Source organism: Rattus norvegicus, chromosome 13 (assembly GCF_036323735.1).
Source record: "Rattus norvegicus strain BN/NHsdMcwi chromosome 13, GRCr8, whole genome shotgun sequence".
In the NCBI taxonomy this organism is placed as follows: Eukaryota; Metazoa; Chordata; class Mammalia; order Rodentia; family Muridae; genus Rattus; species Rattus norvegicus.
In genome coordinates, this window is record NC_086031.1 from 85,916,866 (window position 1) to 85,936,565 (window position 19,700).

Genomic DNA, 19,700 nt, shown 5'->3' on the forward strand with positions numbered 1-19,700 from the left:
GCCAGCCGGGTGTCAGCGCCTTCTGTCCACAGCAAACCTCTGGGGGCCCCGAGTTTCAATCCAGCACACCGAAGCCCTCGCCTCCTCGAAGGACCCTGTGCCCGCACTACAACAAGCTCTCCTCGCTCGCTCGCTCGCTCGCTCGCTTCCCACGAGTGTTCACACACCAGACACGCACACGTAGGAGCGCGCCAGATACGTGCCAGTCAGTGGCTTCCAGGCGAGGCGAGGTACACACCCCACGACCTCAGCTAGAAGCCTGGACACTCCTCCTCCCCTCTGCGTGACCCAATTGGCCTCTCCTGACCGCTGATCCATCCATCTTTCCACCCATGCATCATTCCATCCATGAGTCCTTCCGAACAACCAGATATCGAACAATGGAACTGTCCGACCGACCGTCCGTCCGTCCCTGCGTGCATCCACGCAAACAAAGGTCGGTCCATCCATCCATCCATCCATCCATCCATCCATCCATCTATCCATCTATCCATCCAGGCGGGCAGCCAGCATTCGGAGCTAGGGTTCCTGGAGTGGCAGCAAGGGCAGGCTGTGAGAGCATCAGGTAGTAAGTGTGTTCAGGGCATGGGTGGTTCCGTGGTAGAATTCTCGCCTGCCACGCTGGAGGCTCGGCTTGGATTCCCGGCCAATGCACGCTGTATCTTTTTTCAAATTGTGTGTCCTGTATATCTTTTGTTTGGTTGGTTGGTTTTGGTTTTTGATTTTTGGGTTTTTTTTGTACTTGTTCTTTTCTAGTCTTCCTCTAAAACTCAGGGTTCTTTCGATTTTATTTTTATTCTTTAACCGGCTAACCTCTAAGAACGTCAAACAATGGTGTGTAGAATTCGGCAACAATCTGGGGGACCAACCCGTAAGAAAGCGCGGCACATGAAAGATCCCGCTTTTCACGCCCGTTTTTTGAGACTAATCCTATAAAGTTCCTCTCCCAAAGAAGCATCGTCCCCAGAACGTTTTGGAAAGACTTCGTGGAGGGTTTTTTTGTTTCTTTGTCTTTGTTTTTGTTTGTTTGTTTTTCCTGTAACCCTGTTTTTTCTTGGGTGCAAATGACCCCGTGATTCAGATATAGTATTATCTGAATTAATTACTGTAGCACCAGCCCATTATAGGTCCCATAGCAGTAGTTCTCAACCTTCCAATGCTGCGACCCTTTAATAGAGTTCCTCAGGTCCCAGAGACCCCCAACCATAAAATTATTTTTTGCTACTTCATAACTGTACTTTTGCTACCGTTTATTAATCGTAGCTTAAATCTCTGATATGCAGGATATCTGATATGCGACCCCTGTAAAAGGGTCCTTTGACCCCCACAAAGGGGTCATGACCTTTGTCCTTAAGGCTGAGGTGGGTTCATAAAGCAGTGAGACTGCATTACTTCCCACTGTCTGAGGTTTTGAAAATTGAGTCTTTTTATCATGCTCCATTTTCTTTAATATAGAACATCCCATTTTGACTTCCTGATGTTGAACTTATATCAAAATCCAAAAGATTATTTTTTTAAAACTCCCAATCCTCTTGGGATACAGGCCAGCTCTCTCTGTCTCTGTCTCTGTCTCTCTGTCTCTGTCTCTCTGTCTCTCTGTCTCTCTGTCTCTGTCTCTCTCTGTCTCTCTGTCTCCCCCCACGTCCCCACACCCCCTCCTCCCTAGGGTATGCAAATTTGGGTGTCCCCAATTAAAACAGTCTAGGGGGCTTGATCAAGCAGTTTTCTCAACCAGTTAAAGAATTAAAAGGCAATAAAATTCTGAAGCTCAGCAGGTGACAGTGGAGAAACCTCAAGTACCATAGGCAGGATCCCCAGTTAGGAAAGGAATTTACTGGAGGTGAGGACACGGACCTATTTCAGAGAACATAGAGAGAGAGAGCCTCTGCAAAGCACAGGTATGTGTGTGTGTGTGTGTGTATGTTAGTGGTATTGTGTGGGGTGTGTGTGTGTGTGTGTGTGTGTGTGTGTGTGTGTGTGTGTGTTAAGGAGTGGGGGGAGGATGTTACAGAAGTCAGAAAGTCCAGTCTTTTCTCAAGTCTTGGGGCAGGGGCTTTAAGCCCCTGAAGAGTTTTTCCTTCCCTGCATAGGGTTGGTCAGACTGTGTGATGTGTCCTAAATAGGCCTTGGACTTGCTGAGCCAGTCCATCAGCAGGGGGCTGCTGAGTGAAACAAAGGCCTACATTGGGTTTGTTTGTTTGGTTTTAGTTGGTTTGGTTGTTTGTTTTTAGTATAGAATAGAGTTTATTCAGGGCACGGGAGGGGAGCAGGTGACAGGGAGATAGGGGAGTAGGAGAGGAGAGAGAGCAAGAAGGCAAGAGTCAAAGCCATTGTTTTAAGCAGCCAGGCTTTTGTCTCAAGACAGGAGGGTGAGGCAGAAGCTGGCCATCTTCGAGAAATTCGCCCCCTTTATTACCTAGCCAGGGCCTTTCTGTCTGTCTACAAGGGAGTCTAACTAACTTCTGGGCTCTCAGCATATTACCAGGGAATCGGAGTTCCCTTTTGCAAGTTCTCAGTCTTGTCAATAAAAGAACCCAAAGACAAACTCATAAGGAGACACAGAACCATTTTATTAGAATGTGAGAGGAAATCACAGAGTGGGCCCAGTGCAAATCCCAGAAGCTGCCAGGAGGGAGAAGAGAAAGGCATGCCTTTTGAGGTCAGCAACGGAAGTCTACAAGCAGGAGAGAGAGGGGGGGGGTGCTCAAGAAAATAGTAAGAAACAACACAAGCATCAAGGGCAAGCACACTTGGGACTCTGGTCAACATCTAAAGAGAAGATAGAAAGGGGGATAGGGCCTGGCATGGTGGTGCAGCCTTTAATCCCAGCACTTGAGAGACGGAGGCAGGTGGATCTCTGTGAGTTACTAGGCCAGCCTGGTCTTCATAGTGAATTCTAGGACAGTCAGGGCTATGTAGAGAGACCCACCTCAAAACAAAACAAAAGAAAGGAGGAGGAAGAGGAAAAATATTGCTTTTGAAATTGAATGCCTCTTTTTTTTTTTTTTTTAACCTGGAGGAAATTACTTTCCCTTAATGGGCTTCACCCAAGCTCTAATGCCTCCATCTCTTCATGGGGTAAACCAGGGGTGAAGTCCAAAATTGATTAGGAGAGGGGTCCATTCCCCATGGCCTCCAGTTCTGTTAATGCCTGGCTAGCTGCCTAATGCAGTCATTACTGGCTGTGCCTCCAGCACCAGCTGAAACTTCTAATTTGCAAAAACAGATGCTAGAACCCCTGCTCCATAATCAGCTGTTTTCTTCCTAGAAAGATAATAACCCATGGGGTATCTTAAAGTCCTCCACCACTGTGAACTGAAGGGACACCTATGATCCAACACTAAGTACAAAATATAGCCATGTTTTGTTTTGTTTTGTTTTGTTTTGTTTTCCGGAGCTGGGGACCGAACCTAGGGCCTTGTGCTTGCTAGGCAAGCGCTCTACCACTGAGCTAAATCCCCAACCCCTATAGCCATGTTTTATAGCATGACTCCAAACTATAAAAGTCTGTCACACCAACTAGACATATGTTCTTGATCAAGTGATTTCATCTGAGGCACACTTGTCTTAAAATGAGATTGGACCACCCTTTTTTGTTCGTTTGCTTGTTTGTTTGGTGGGGGAGAGGGGTGCTCTTTGGCTTGGTTTGCTTTTTGGTTTTCTTTGTTTTTGTTTTGTTTTTTGAGATAGGGTTTCTCTGTGTAGCCCTGACATTCACTATATAGACCAGGCTGGCCTTGAACTCTCAGAGATTCACCTGCCTCTGCCTTCTGAGGGCTGGAATTAAAGGCTTGGGCCACTGGTACTGAACTGGACCACCTTTAATAAAGACTTTGCAGCTTAATAATCTCTGATTTCAAACATTAAGGAATGCACTTAATGCACACATGTTTATTAAGTGTTTCGTCACGTGTCATGATACTTAAAGGGTCTGAGTATGTGGTGGCAAACAAAAAAGTCCCTCCTGTGGCTCATAACCTAATGGATGGGGGAGGGGAGTCATACACTAAACAATCATGCATACAGTACATTGACAATTAAAAACAAAAGAGGGGGGGTGGGATAGAGGGTTTCAGAAGGGGAAACCAGGAAATGGGATAACATTTAAAAATGTAAATAGAAAATGCAATTAAAAATCATAAAAAAAGAGAAACATAAATTAGGGGAATGTAGGCTTACATTTTTCAAAACCTACTTTAATAAGGGTTCTTAAATGCTTCAACCTCCTTCTACCCCACAGCAACCAAAGGTAGGGTAGAAGGTTAGTAGGAAGTGGGAGATGTGGACCTGTTTAGAAGTAGTTCTTTGGAGCGATCCCGAAAATGAGTCAGTAGCGGCAATCTCAGTCCAATCAAAAACACCAAACACACATCAGTCGCAGCAACTCAATCCAGAAGAAACCACAAATCTCCACCAGGTTCGCAGTAGTCTACAGAACATTGGAAGTCTGTTCCTCTCTACGCTAAGTCACAGTAAGTCACGCTAGCAAAGACCAGTGAAGACCAGTCAAGCGTTGCAAGGCGAATCTAGGCCTCCTCTCACTGTCTGTGGTGTTATCTTTATAGTCTTTCTAGACATCACAAGCTCCCTCAAGAGTCCACTCCAAGGGAAGGTCATATGCTCTTTCACAGACAGCTTCCAGGAAAACACCACATGTCTGTTCTCAGCAAAACATCCTCTCATAAGACAGCCTCCAGAAAAAAAAAAAAAAATCACATGATACAACTGAGTCCCCAGAGAAACCAGAAATTTCCACCTTGGGAGATTTAGGAGTGTGGTAGAGGAATAAGCTTACACTACTGAATAATCAAAGAGCCCTTACTGATAACACGTGGGTAAAAACCGAAGGGTGTTGTCGGAGTCTGTTTTCTGTTGCTATTGTAAAGCATACGAGACTAGGTACTTTAGTAAAGGAGTGGGGAGGGTTCTTTAGTTCACAGTTATAGATACCGAGGTCACGTGGCCACATTTGCTTGGCTTCTGATGAGGACTTTGTGTTGCTCTACGAGGGGCAGAAAAGGAGAGTAAGTGCGGGCCCTTGTGAGAGAGAAGGCAGCTGAGCTGCAAGATGGCTAAGCTATTGTCCTGAAAAGCATCAGCCCTGCATCTGTGGAGGCATGGGCTCACCCTTGTGGTCTGAACGGCCCCCATTGGTCTCTGACACCTGGCAGCACTGCCCCTGAGGCTCAAACCTTAGTATGGGGGGGGGTTGTTTGTTTGTTTGTTTGTTTGTTTTTTTGGTTGGAATAAGTCATATTTAAACAAAGGCCAAGTGAAACAGGATGTGGGTCCCTACAGGCAAGAACATGCCTGAGACAGAAAATGCAGTCTATAGAAGTAGAGCTGCTGTGTTCTGGGAAGAGCAAACGTGAGAAAGAATGAGCCAAAAAAAGCAGAAGGAAATGAGATCAGAGAGGTAAGATCATGTGGTAACATCTTACAGAACACTGCAAAGCTGCTAGATTTCCATCTAAGTACAAGGGAAAGCTTTTACACTATTTTGAACAAAGAAGTCACAGAAAGGAGATCCTTGGCCCAGATTGATTTCTGTTTTATTATAGGAGGTCAAAATCCAGAGCATCATGTGTCCTGGATAAAAACTGTGCCACCAACCCCCAGCCTTTCCCCACCTCTTGTTTAAAATATATATATTACATTTTAATTTGTTTATTGTGTGCATCTGCCATGGTGGACGTGTGGAGGTCAGAGGACAACTTTCAGGAATTTGTTCTCTCCCTTTGCCCTGTGTCCTTAGGGATCAATCTGTGGTCTTGTCTGTGAGCTTAGCAATGGGTGCTCTTTCCTGATAAGCCATCTAAACCCAGGGTCTTATTGGGTTATCCAGGATAGACTTGCACTCTCTCTTCTCTAAAACCCGGGCAGCCTTTGGTGATCCTCCTGCCTCAGCCTCCTAGCAGTTGTGATTGCAGGACCAAATATCCAGCCTGGTGGTAAGTTGCTTTCAAAGGAAGGCTGTAGATGAAGCGGCGGTGTGGCTGAAAAGAAGCTGCCGCTGTTTAGCCATACGATGGGATGTCATTTGTCCTGTGGAGCCTTGTACTTTCCGACTGACAGGGATTTCCTCCAGTCCTCCCCCGAGGTTTGAAGATTTCTCCGTACACAGAAATACAGGCCGGTGTCCACTGCAAACAGGAGGCACATCACTAGGCAGAAAGCGGCATGGAACCACACTAGAGAGCTGGTGGATGCCGTTGCTGAACCTGGGAGGGAAGCAGGAAGAATTGGAACGAATGAACCATTAAGACAGAAATTCAGAAATTAGGGACAGTGAGGTCCCTAGTGCAGAGCTTCTGTAACGTGATTCACACCAAGTACTTAAAGTAAGGACAGGAGCAGATGAATCAGGAAGCCTCCAAAGGACGTTGGTTGGTTGGTTGGTTGGTTGGTTGGTTGGTTGGTTGGTTGGTTTTTTGAGACATAGTTTCTCTATGTAACAGAGCTCTGGAGCTGTCCTGGACTCACTTTGTAGACTAGGCTGACCTCAAACGCACAGAGATCTGCCAGCATCTGCTTCCTGAGTGCTGAGATTCAAGGTGTGCACCACCAGGCCTGGCTTTCAGTGGACTTTTCATCTCTCAGCCTTCTCCAATGTGTTGCTAAGTCTGCATTTCCTAAAGGGCATGGCCATATCTGTCTGAAATTATAGGAGACAAAGACTTTGTGGTCACTGGGTGTTAGGGCCTAGGTATAATATTAAGGCCTAGATTGAATGTTAGGGCCTAGGTAACTGTTACCTGTCTAGCCTTCCATTATAAGAAAACTTTCTCATATGTCTCTGCTGTCACTAGGAAACTTCTAATGCCGGAACTGATTACCTACTGTCATGTTCTGTGCCCTTGGAAACCAATCACAATGGAAGTCAGTAGAACTGCTTTCTGTAGTTACACACAGTAAGCAAGGACCTGGACCTGAGTATAAGCTTTTATGGTGTTTGCTTTCATAAGCTGCTCTTGGGATGGACCCCAACGTAAGAGAGACACCTGCACCAAAAAACTATTTGGACTAAGACTTCTACGTTGAGTAGTAGTCAAGTAACGTTTAAATTCCCAAGAACTCCTGGGAATTGACGTTCTTTGTCAGAAAGAGACGTGTATGTAGGTGGCTGACATCCTGGTAGACATGTTAGAATATAAATATTAGAGAAGACAAGTCCCCCGCCACAGTCGGATAGAAACAGGATAAATGTACAAACAAGCACATGTTCCTAAGGAAATCCCCCGATGCAGATGTTTGTGGAGTTGGGGCTTAAAATCCCTATGGCATCTTAACCTGGGTCATGGTTCAGTTCCTGAATCTGGACCATAGCCGTGGCCAATCAATCCTGGGGCAAATGCTCAATAAACTCTCTCCATCTGATTGAGATCGGTGTTCGGGTGGTTTGTGAGGTGATTCCTGGACCCCAACAGTGAGATTTGGCAACTGCCACGTGAAACATCCCATTTGAGACAGGGATTTTCAGTCAGAGTTTTGACGGAAGCCATCTCTTCCTCTCCAGACTGACCTCTTAATTATCATCCTCCTGCCTCAACGTTGCAAGTACTGGAGTTACAGGGCTGCATTAACAGGAATCCTTAAAATGCACTGTGAGTACAAAAGGAGAGGAGCAGAACGCAGATGGCATTCTACCTCAGCTTGAGCTCAGAACCTTTCACTCCGAGATGCCTGCAGACAAGTCTCATGGCTGGAAAATATCCCTTGGGCAACCTTGAACTAGCAGTCCATAAACCACTTCAGTAGCTCTTTACCCACCACCTCCTCTGGTCCTGTGACTGAGACGTGTTCACTAACCAATACCAGCCAGTCAACAGAGGTTGCAATTCTGAAAGGCAGAATTAGGATTTCACAATGCAAAATTTCTCAAGAACAGAGTCATGTTTTTCTTGTGAGTAGAGAAAGATTCTCAGGCCAACGTGGCTGCCCTAAACTAGAACCTAAGGTGTCAGTAGACGGCCATACATCTCAGAATCCTAGTGTTAGGACACAAGACGGAGCAGAGTGTTTTGAAACAGAGTAGCATATTTTAAAGCCAGGGATTGTGGCTCACCTTGGACAGTGATGGTGACAGGCTTGGACACATGCATTGTCCTTCCTAGATATGCTTTGCAGTAGTAGTTCCCACTGTGACTGTGGTTGGCTTTGGGGATTGAAAAATTGCTGCTTTGATAATAATACCTCACAGGTTTTCCATTCTGGAACAACAAGACCTTAGTCAGCTGTTTGTTCTTCCAGCTATGGCACCTTAATGTGATGGTTTCCCCTTCCTCAAACACCAGTTGAGGGGTCTGGAGCAGCAGCCAGTCTGAAAGATGGAAAGACACTTTACCAAGAGTAAGATACAAAGGGGTAGCTGGGCGATGGTGTCACACGACTTTATTACCCAAACTCTAGAGACTCTGTGAGTTCCAGGCCACCCTGGTCAGGGCTACACAGAGAAACTGTCTCAAAAAAAAAAAAAAAAAAAAAAAGAAGAAGAAGCAGGGGTTGGGGATTTAGCTCAGTGGTAGAGTGCTTGCCTAGGAAGCACAAGGCCCTGGGTTCGGTCCCCAGCTTCGAAAAAAAAAAAAGAAAAAAAAACCCAACACACATTCTCTCAGCAGAATGCAAACATGAGGGCCTGAGTTTAATCCGTAGGGACAGGGAATGTTGTAAAATCACAACACCTCAGAGGTGGAGGCAGAACAATCAGAAATGCAAGGTCATCCTCAGGTATATAGCAAGCCTGGCCCATATGAACCCTATCTCCGAAAGAAAACAACAACAACAGCAGCAGCAGCAACAACAACAACAAAAACCCAGGGCCTGTGCAGCAGCCTATCCCACACGTCCACGTGACTCACACAGAAAAAACATTCCATTACATTTATGAGGTCTTAAAAGCAATTTCAAAACAGTTTTATGGATTTAAAACACTATACTTAATATAGGACATGCATTAACTTCAGTAACTATAGGTGTTATAGAATAGAACTTTTGGTTTATTATTAGAATAAGTGTTTATGGTCTGGGATTACTAGTTTAATGATATGATTTTTTTCAAATAACTCTTAGAAAGTGAGGTAAGTAGTCCTTAACTGTATTTGATTGAGTAGAGCCTGAATCAGGCCAGGTTCTCTGTCCTAGTCTGCTCCAGCTTCCTTGACAAAGCACCCAAGCCAGATGTGGTAGAGCCTGTCTGTAATCCCAGGATGTGGCAGGTAGAGCAGAAGGAGCAGAGTTCTAGGTTATCCTCGAACCTGGGCTCCATGGTACTCTCATACTAATAAACAAATGTTCAAAACAGGACCTCGGTGGCATTATAAACAATGCACACTTCTCAAATAAATCCAAAGCCAGAGGCCAGAAATGTTACCTCTAATGAGAGCTCACTTCCTAGTTTATAGAAGAGAGTTTTATTGTCATTCCTACAGAACTTTTGTAGGTCTTCCTCTTACGGACTCCACTCTCCTAACCTAGTTACCTCCTCCCAGGACCACCCCCTAATACCATGCCTTGGTGGTAAGATTGCAATATCTCAACCTTGGAACATAAGCATTTGAGAGCACAGCACACCCTGAGTGGAATCTTCCACCAACAAAAAAAACGGAAGTGTCTGACCTTTTTGGGGAGTGTAGAAGTTTGTGACATTGAAGCACAGGCTGACCAAGAAGTCATTACATAACCATGGCTGCCAGCATGCTTCCTGTCTCAGTCAATATTACATACAGGTGTGAGCTATCATGTCCTGTAAGCCTGGTAAGAGCTCTTTGTTTGGTGGTTTGGTTTGGTTTGGTTTGGTTTGGTCTGGTTTGGTTTGGTTTGGTTTGGTTGAGATGTGTCAGGTCTTGTTATAGTAGCCCTGGTATCCTACTCACCCTGCAGGCCAGGCTGGACTCCAACTCCCAGAGCTCCACCTGCTTCTGCCTCCCAAATGCTGGGATTAAAGGTTCATGTCACCATACCTGGTTTTTTCAATAAGATCTTTTTAAATTCTCTGTTCTCCTCTGAATCTGAACAAAAAGGGCAGAACGTTTTAAAACTTACAATCATTTTCCTGTCTTCATTCAGAACATCCTGGGAGGCAGGAGAGATGACTCACAGGTTAAGAGCACTGTCTGGTCTTCCAGAGGTCCTGAGTTCAGTTCCTAGCAACCACATGGTGATTTATAACCATCTAGAATAAGATTCTAGTGCCCTCTTCTGGCCTTCAAGCGTCCATGCAGGCAGAATGCTATATACATAATAAACCAAAAAATACTACAACCATCTCCAATACTTCATCGATGGTAGGAGTCACATGGTAGGAGTCACATGTATGGTACATGCATATCATGCACACACACACCCCACAGTACGCATGTAGAGGTCAATGTATAAGTCAGTTGGTTCTCTCCTTCCACCTCTAGGTTCCAGAGATTGAACTCAGGTCTACATGGCCGTGTGGAAAGCACTTTTATCTAGAGAGCCATCTTGCCAGCTCTACACTCTTCTGTTTGGTTACTTGGTTTTGTGTTTGTTTTGTTCTTTGGGAGTGTGCACCTTGTTGGTTTTGGGGACAGTGTTTCACTGTGCAGCCTTGGCTGGCCTGGAATTCACTGAGATCTCACCACTTGCCTCTGCCTTCTGAGTGCTGGGCTTATAGGCATTTGTCACTATGCCCCACCACATCTGTCTTTTTTTTTTTTAAAGGAAGACTAGTTTATCTGCTACACCGCAAGTGGGCATCTGGCTGAGCAGTAACTCGAGGGCTACTGTGATGGTTTGCTTATGCCCAGCCCAGGGAGTGTCACTATTGGAGGGTGTTACCCTGTTGGAGTAGGTGTGGTCTTGGTGGAGTAAGTGTGTCACTGCAGGTGTGGGCTTTAAGACCCTCGTCCTAGCTGCCTGGAAGTCAGCATTCTGCTAGCAGCCTTCAGATGAAGATGTAGAACTCTTAGCTCCTCCTGCACCATGCCTGCCTGGACACTGCCATGCTCCCACCTTGATGTTAAGGGACTGAACCTCTGAACCTGTAAGCCAGCCCCAATTAAATGTCCTTTATAGGACTTGCCTTGGTCATGGTGTCTGTTCACAGCAGTAAAACCCTAACTAAGAGACAGCTACCTACAGCCTCTAAGGGTAATTTGTAATTTTATATTTTCATAGGACAAGCAAGAACCATGGGCTGTTTCAGGACAAATAAGATGTAAAGAAAGAAAATGAGTAGCTATGGTGTTCACTGGGCAGATTTTTGAAGTTAATCCAATATTTATTTCTCAGAGTGCTGTCTATGGAAACTGCCTATACTTCCAAGCTCTCTCCAGCACTGGAACCTTAAAAAACCATTTTATTTTATCTTGCTTTATTTCGAGACACTCTCACTATGTAGCCCTGGTTGATCTAGAACTTACAGAGACACACCTGCCTTATGCCTCCAGAATGCTGGGATTAAATGAATGTGTAACCATACCCATCCTTAAAATACTGTTGTTGCTGTTGTTGTTGTTGTTGTTTTTTAATCTGTTTTGGTATTAAATGGGAGAATCTAAAACACTACATACTTACATGTATTAGCCTCAGGGCTTGTGTACCAAGATATATCTGAGGTAAACTATTAAACTCCTATTTTCAGATATTAGAGTGGGATAGGAATAGTGTTCAAGGTCATTTTCATAGACGCTGTTAAACTGAACACCATCACTTATTTACACAAACCTGAATCAGATCATGTGACTCAGTCAGTTAAGACTACCCCACAATGGAATGCTGCCTCGCCACAAGACTGAACCCCGGAGGGTGGATGAGGGAAAAAAAAAAAAAAAGAATGAAGCCCGTTTGCAAAAAAAAATGTGGATTGAACTGAAAATCGTTCTGTTAAAGTGAGCTAAGCCAGCTATAGAAAGACACGGGTGCAACATCACACATATTATAGTATTGGAAATACTCAATCTTACAGAGGTTGAGACCACAATGGAAGTTAGCGGAGGTTGGAAAGAGAAGAGGGAAGGGTGGGGTAGGGAAGGCTGATTTACAGTCAGATAGGAGCAAGACATTTCGAAATGCTTTGTGTAGTAGAGGATCTATGAACAATGACATTGGACTATGTACACAAAAATAGAAATAGGGGTTGGGGATTTAGCTCAGTGGTAGAGCGCTTGCCTAGCAAAGGGAAGGCCCTGGGTTCGGTCCCCAGCTCAGAAAAAAAGAAAAAAAATAGAAATAATAAGAAATAATAATAATAAGAATCATCAGTGTTTATGTTATGATGCAGTAGTAAATATTTGAGGTGGTGAGTATGCCCAACTTAAACCAATTTAAGAACTAAACAATATGCACACTTAATAAAAGGTTGCATGCTGTCCTCCATAAATATATCCCATGTATCAAGTAAGACTAATTTCAAGTTTTGAAACCTTGAAGTACTATAGGCTTTCATCTCGTCTAGGGATAAAAGTCGTCACACAGCCTATCTGCTCCACGTGTTTCACTCAATTCCCTTTCACTTATCTCTGGCCTCACTTGCCAGATTTCAGTTCCACCCTTGGGGATCTCGACTCCTTGCTCCTCTAGCTTGTTGAGTCTGCCCCTGTCCTATAGTCTTTGAGACTTTCCTTCCTAGAGTCTCTGTGCTTCCCCCACAATGCCCTGGCAGAGCTGATGTTTACGAAGCAGGGGCTTCCTTCAGCTTCTCTCACAACAGCCCTTCTGTGGCCTCGAACCTCTTGCTCAATTGAGATTGAGACCAACACAGGCGTCCTCTTCCACGAAAGACTATACGGAGTAAGTGAAAAGGGAAATGTGTCTTTCAGAAAAGCTCTCCGTGATGTTTCCCAGAAACCACACTATCCTTTTTCTTGTAAATGTTTGCTCTGTACGCAGTCTCCAGACCTGGTATCACAGCTGCTCCCCGGACCAACTTTTACTAACCAGAAATCACTTCCAGATGTACGGGGTCGCTGAGGCTGGTGTGCGCCATTCGGCACCGGTATTCTCCACTGTCATTGACTGTGGCCTTAAACGTGTAGCTGGCTTGGACCTGGCCCCAGGTGGAGCTCTGGTTGTGGAACCACTGGGTAGAAGAGTTTCCAGGATTGTGGGTCCCTTCGCACGTCAGCGTCACAGTGTCTTCCTTGAGCACCTGGATCCATGGGGGATCACGTTTCACCACAGCCTTCGGAAGATTTGCTGTGAGTGAGAGAAGATATGAACAACTCAATTTTGAGGGACTGTGTATTCCAAAGGGGAACAAGGGGCCAGAGAGTCCACATCATAGACCAGATAAAGGTCTGAGGATAATGACTCAGAGCTATAACCTAGCAACGGGAAGGGCGGAGCTTTTAAGATCTGAGATACATAATTAATTCAAGACCACTGCGGGCAACTTAGCAAGTCTATTCAAAGTAAACTGTTTTTTTTTTTTTTTTCTCTTTTATTTTTTTCGGAGCTGGGGACGGAACCCAGGGCCTTGCACTTGCTAGGCAAGCACTCTACCACTGAGCTATCCCCAACCCCTCAAAATAAATTGTTAAAGGCTTGTAACTCAGTGGTAGAAACTTGTGTAGCACACTTCAGGTCCTAGGTTCAATCTCTAAACCATTTTTAAAAATCATATACTTGCCCTGGTCTCTTTCCCTTCGGTGTTTGGAGAATCCAGTTGGAATCTTACCAAGGATTAAACTTCAGGGCCCATTGTGAGAAAACTGCTCAATCTGAACCCAAGCCTGATGCTTGGTAAAGCAGACATTTCCTTACAAATTAAACACAGTGTTCTGTTGTAAGATAGCAACGCCTTGTAAACAAGGGAAACACAAACTTACCCGTCTGCCTGTCTGCAAAAGCTGTAAAGAGGAAGAGAGAGGGTGGGGGTCAGTGTAGAACAGCAGCAGATGAAAGTTGTGTGTTAGGAGTCCTCATAAGCTTACAGCCCCTTCCCCATGAGCCTCCTCATGAGTCTTTCCAGTTTATCTGTTTTTAGTTTATGTAGCTCGAATATTTTTCTCACTTAGTGCCAAGTGCTTGGCACAGCTGCAAAGTATGAATATTTGGCTCAAGATGGCCTTTTGAGAGACCGTAAAAGGACCTCCAGATTCTGACCTTTAAGTAACGCTAGAGGAAGAAGAAGTTAGAATCCTCTTTTTTTTTTTTTTTTTTTTTTGGTTCTTTTTTTTCAGAGCTGGGGACCGAACCCAGGGCCTTGCGCTTCCTAGGTAAGCGCTCTACCACTGAGCTAAATCCCCAGCCCCTAGAATCCTCTTTTGATGTTGTTGTTGTAGTTACAGTATCACCATGTCAACCAGACTAACCACTTGCCTGTCTCCTAAGGGCTGAGACTAAAACATGTATCACCACACCCAGCTCTAAAAACCTCTTTTTGACAGGGTCTCACAAAGCTAGGTTGGCCTGGAATTGGAACTTACTGCAGTTGAAGCTGACCTTGAACTCCTGATTCTTCTGTCGACACCACACACAAGTGCTAGGATTACAATCAGGTACCGCCGGACATTGTGGCTCTTGCCTTTTAACTCTCTCCCTGGTTTCTAAACCAGACCCACTCTTTACTACCCTGGTCTCTAGAATCCAGACAGTAGGAGAGGCTGAAAGGATTGTATTTCAGGATGATCCTTACTCACCAAACAGCAGCAACATTGTCAGTGGTGGGAGTAGCCATTGGCTTCCAGAATGTGCATTCTGAAACATCTGGGTCTCCAAAGTCATTCAAGAACTGGGTCAGAGTCTGATGAGGTCTAGGAGATGAACTGCAAAAAGAGGAAGGAAATGGACTCTCTTGCTTAACCACATGGGTCAGCAGACTCTGTTTCTGCTAACTTAACAATAGCAAGTTAAACAAGATGTGGTCTCTGCTTGATAGTCATAGCTTCTACACGTAGCCCCTTCTTGTATACTTCGGGGAAACCCCAAGTTACTGTTGTTGTGAGGAAACTGGGGAGAACACTAGAAACCAGAGGAAGCCTCTATTTACTGCCTTGATCTGATGCTCTTTCATAAATTCCTGGGCTGCCTCACAGGCCAATGCAGAAAGCCTCAGGGCAACTTCGGCTAAAGAACTTTGACCTAGGTGAGATAAACAGATCTTCTAAACAGGTAATTGAAAGAAACAATATTTGACTACTACGACTACTACTGCTGCTGCTACTACTACTACCACTACTACTACTACTACGACTACTACTATTATTATTATTATTATTATTATTATTATTATCTGAAGAAGTAAGTCCAAAAAGGTCTCTACCCTATATGCAAGTGTCTGACCTTGCCCTCCACATACATAAGAAGTCGTGGGGTGGGGGGGAGTTGTTTTGGTATTTGAGACATTGTCTCTCTATGCAGCCCAGACTGTCCTGAGAAATCACTATACAGATCAGGTTGCCCTTGAGCTCACACAGCCTGCCTCTGACAACTGAGTACTGGGATTAAAAGCATGTGCCTTTAATCCTCTGGTAAGGCCTAGAGCAAAAACAACGTTTTTAAATAGAAGAAATAAATTTGTTAAAAAAGAAATTGTAGGGCTGGAGAGATGGCTCAGTGGTTAAGAGCACTGACTGCTTTTCCAGAGGTCCTGAGTTCAAATCCCAGCAACCACATGGTGGCTCACAACTCTCTGTAATTGGATCTGATGCCCTCTTCTGGAGTGTCTGATAACTAAAATAAATAAATCTTAAAAAGGAAAATTATAATATCATAAATGCTATTCAAACGAGGAGAATGAGAGCTGGCAAGATGGCTCAGTAGGTAAAGGCATGAACTGACATTTGATGGCCAGCCTCACACACACACACACACAAACACACACACACACACACACACACACACACACACACACCAGCATGATTTTGATATGCTTTAACTAGCTCAATGGATGGGCATTTCTAAACCTCCCTGTGGCTAGCACACATTCTCTTCTAGTATCCCTGGCTTAACACCTTCTAAATCTATATTTAATCTTTGCTGCCCTGTTACATTCTGGGCAGCCCCCTTCCATCCCCCTCCCCCATTCCCTTTCCACCTACATTGCTGGATGATTTCTCTCCTGCAGCTCTTAAATCTGATCCCTCTTCCTCTGAGTCATGGCCATTCTATTCTTCCTCCCCTCTCTCTGTCCCTTACCCATGCAATCTAAAAGTCCCACCTCCATCTCCCTGCCCAGTCATTGATTATACAGCAATTCTTTTTTCCAATCAAAGTCAGCTGGAGGCAGGGACCCTCAGGTCTAAAAGCAAGGCTTTTGGGAGCTGAATTAAGACAAAGCATTAGAACCAATTCCCAACACACACACTCACACACAGACACACACACAGACACACACACTATACATATATATATATGTGTATATATATATATGTGTATATATATATATATATATATATATATAATTTTGACCCAGTTCTGACACTCTATCTACATGACTGTTTCATAGAACAGACATAACAAAAGTCAGGAAACTTGAGCATGCATGTATAGTTGTCACGTAACAGAATCCTTCTGTAGGTTATGGTCTGTTGTTTGGCAATCTTTCCTGGAACTGTACATCCCTCTTGTCCTGTTTCAGCTAGTCTCCACTGCAGAATTATTACTTCTTTACAACCTTTCTTACAACGTTTCAGTGTTTCACACTATTTCATTTCCAAAAGCTGACATACTGTTTTGCCTTGAACATATTTCAATGTAGACTCAATTTTAAGTACTTCAAGGGTGGTGGCCACTGCATATATATCAAATGTGTAGAGGAAAAAATGATTTAGAAAATTCCTAATCTCACAAAGAAATAAGCAAGCTCATCCCTGTGCCCTGGGCTAAAACCTCAAAGCACGCAGCACTTCTATGGCAACTGACTTAAGGCATTAAAGTAGATGGCTTGTATGGAGTAACAGGGGTGATTTCTGGACCTCCTTAACTTTGTCAATTGAGGTTAACAAACTCAGGACTGATAGCTTATGCCTGATCCCAGTTTACAGCGACCAACAGGGAACCCTTGATGACTACTGTGTTCTGTAGAACAGTGCTCATTTCTTCTCTGGAATTTCTCCATCTCTGTATAGTGCTATATCTTTCCTCATTTTATGTCAGTCAACATGAGAAGCATCAGTCCCTTACTCGCACTTTTATTCCTCTGAAAACCAAATTTCCATAGGCTCCACATACCATTCTCTAACTGAACAAGCAGGAAAAACCAAGCTAAAAAGTTCAATTTATGCCTAAGCAACTCTGAGTAGAAACTTAAGAAACTGGGTGTTTTCATAATACTTACTTTAAAATTATTTATATGTAGGTGTCTGTGTGGGGGTATATGCATGTGACTACAGTTACCTGGAGGTCCACAAGAGAGTGTTAGATCCCTAGGAACTAGAGTGTTGGGGTTCAGTAATTTGCCACACAACCATAGTACACCATCTTAGTTAAGCAAGAATAGTTTATTGAACGCATATCATGATGCTAGATGTCCAGGTCCACAAGAAGGAAAAACCTAATTGTGGCACTAGTCTGCTATCAAAGTTAACTTCTTACAGGAAAGAAAAACAGGTTCAAAAGTTTAAAGGGGGTGCTGGAGAGATGGCTCAGCGGTTAAGAGCACTGACTGCTCTTCCAGAGGTCCTGAGTTCAAATCCCAGCAACCACATGGTGGCTCACAACCATCTGTAATGAGATCTGATGCCCTCTTCTGGTGTGTCTGAAGACAGCTACAGTGTACTCATAATAAATAAATAAATCTTTAAAAAAAAAAAGTTTAAAGGGCAAGGAAGAGAGGAGTTGGCTTCCTAGGTAAAGGATTGAGTAAGGAAGCTGGGTGGTGAACAGAGAAGATTCAGAACATTGAGATAACAGAGCATGAGTGTTGTTAACTTTTAGCGTATTAGGAGCATTCTTCAGTGTCAGCCACAAAAACCACAGTGAGTTCATATGAGGTGCCGGAGGGGCTGAATGTTGGTGAGCTCTGACTCAAGCTGTTTTAAACACACCAGTTCATATTGACCTTTGATTTAATGGTTCATATATATAGTGTATAAATGTATATGGTGTATACATATGTATACATATCGTCTGTGTGAGAGAGAGAGAGAGGAGAGAGAGAGAAGGAGAGAGAGAGAAGGAGAGAGAGAGAGAGAGAGAGAGAGAGAGAGAGAGAGAGAGAGAGAGCGCCCAGAGCAGAGAGTCCAGTTGTGATCTTGGTGTGTGGAGCTTGGAAAAAAGGGAACAGGGGAGAGGAGAGAGGTGGGAGATGAAAGTAAGGAAGAATGGCTAAAATAAACGGGAACTGAACACTGGCTTGACTAGTAACCATGTCCAATCCTAAGAACTAGACCACCAGGGAGCATGGACAGAACAGACCCAGCTTCAGATTCCTGGACACAGACACACTGCCTCTACACCACCCAGGCACGCACACTGCCAGCATGCCAGCCAGCTACTCGGCCAGAACAACCACATAGTTGAGAGGAGAGCATCTCCGTCTTCTACAAGGATGTCTTCAGAGTCAAAGAACTTGATGAAAACAACCGATGCCTACCCTAGAAACAGTGAAAAACAACGATTTCGTTGTGACGTTTCCTCTAGGTATCATGAGTGCACCGGAATTCCAGGACGCCAGAACACCTGCGCAGGAGTGTCAGGTCCTGACTTCAACACCCCAACCCCAACACCCACACCATCACTACATTCAGTGGCCATCGCTGACTGGTCCGGACCCTACCGCACAGACTCCGCCAACAGGCGCATGCTAGTGTGATCCTCCTCTGGACGAAGCCCAAGCAGAACAGAGGCACAGGCCGATCTTTGCGATCCGCAAGCTCCCGACTCCCACACCCACCCTCACCCGGTCTCCACGCCCCTGTTGGGACACCTGCTGGCGAAGGCTTGCCTGCTGTCTGTTTGGCGCAGCCTCCCCCTCTCGCCCGGCGGCTGCCCGGGGACCGGCCGAACAGTCCCTTCCCGGATGCCCTTAGACTCTGGTGCCTCCCGGTGCCCACGAACCGGAGCCCTTCAGGTGGCAGAAGTGGGCTGGAGTCCGGTCCGGATAAGCATTGTCTGGGCTGCCCCCAGGATCTGCTGGCACTCTCACAAGGCTGCTAGCCATTGAGGTGGAGCTCAGTCCCCAGCTCAGCGCTCAGAATCCGACACTGTTTCGCGCTGCCTGGCAGGGTCAAGGCGGAGGGATCCGGGCAGGGAGTGATTACCGGTGTGCCAAGATTACTTTACTGACTCACATCCGCCAGTGCAGCAGGCGACACAAGGGTCCTGAGAAACGGTGGCATTACGACCGCCCGCCACGGCCTCTGCTCGACTTAAACGGCCCTTGGGGGCTTTCTGGGAAATCCTGGCTCGCGACGCCCACTGTCGGTCCCTGGGAAGCTGGGTGCGAGAACCAAGCCAGGTGCTTCTGGCTCTGCCGGGAGCATCTGGTTCTCAATAAAACCTGCCCACAGGAACCCCTTCCGATCCTGCAAACATCCCCCTCTCGGTGCCACCACCACCGCCAAGCCCAGCACCAGCACCGTATTCCATTCACCTATAGATTTTCTACCTCCTAAAGATTTTACAAGAACATAAAACAAACAAAAAAAATGTGTGTATGTGTGTTCTTCAGTATATACTATCACACATATTTATACATGTTTGTATCTATACATACATCATATATAAACAAGTCTAATGTGCGTGCGTGTGTGTGTGTGTGTGTGTGTGTGTGTGTGTGTGTGTGTGTGTGT

The 19,700-nt window shown here is 45.0% G+C and overlaps 1 protein-coding gene across 6 annotated transcripts; it reads right to left on the reverse strand.

The window, feature by feature from the left end:
* Positions 1-5,535: 5,535 nt before the first annotated feature.
* On the reverse strand, positions 5,536-14,798 carry LOC134481532 (low affinity immunoglobulin gamma Fc region receptor III). 6 transcript variants are annotated; one of them, XM_063272715.1, is made up of 5 exons: positions 14,607-14,784; positions 13,794-13,814; positions 12,904-13,161; positions 8,066-8,320; positions 5,536-6,221 (listed from the first exon to the last, which is right to left on the reverse strand). In XM_063272715.1, the coding sequence occupies exons 1-5, from the start codon at positions 14,689-14,691 to the stop codon at positions 6,037-6,039; spliced, it is 804 nt and encodes a 267-aa protein (XP_063128785.1). In that variant the 5' UTR covers positions 14,692-14,784; the 3' UTR covers positions 5,536-6,036. The 6 variants fall into 6 exon arrangements, 5 of the variants coding, with proteins under 5 accessions (XP_063128785.1, XP_063128787.1, XP_063128786.1 ...); XM_063272717.1 differs by having other exon boundaries at positions 5,536-6,655; positions 14,607-14,745; XR_010057103.1 differs by lacking the exon at positions 5,536-6,221 and adding an exon at positions 9,873-10,007 and having other exon boundaries at positions 8,134-8,320; positions 14,607-14,798.
* Positions 14,799-19,700: the final 4,902 nt, after the last annotated feature.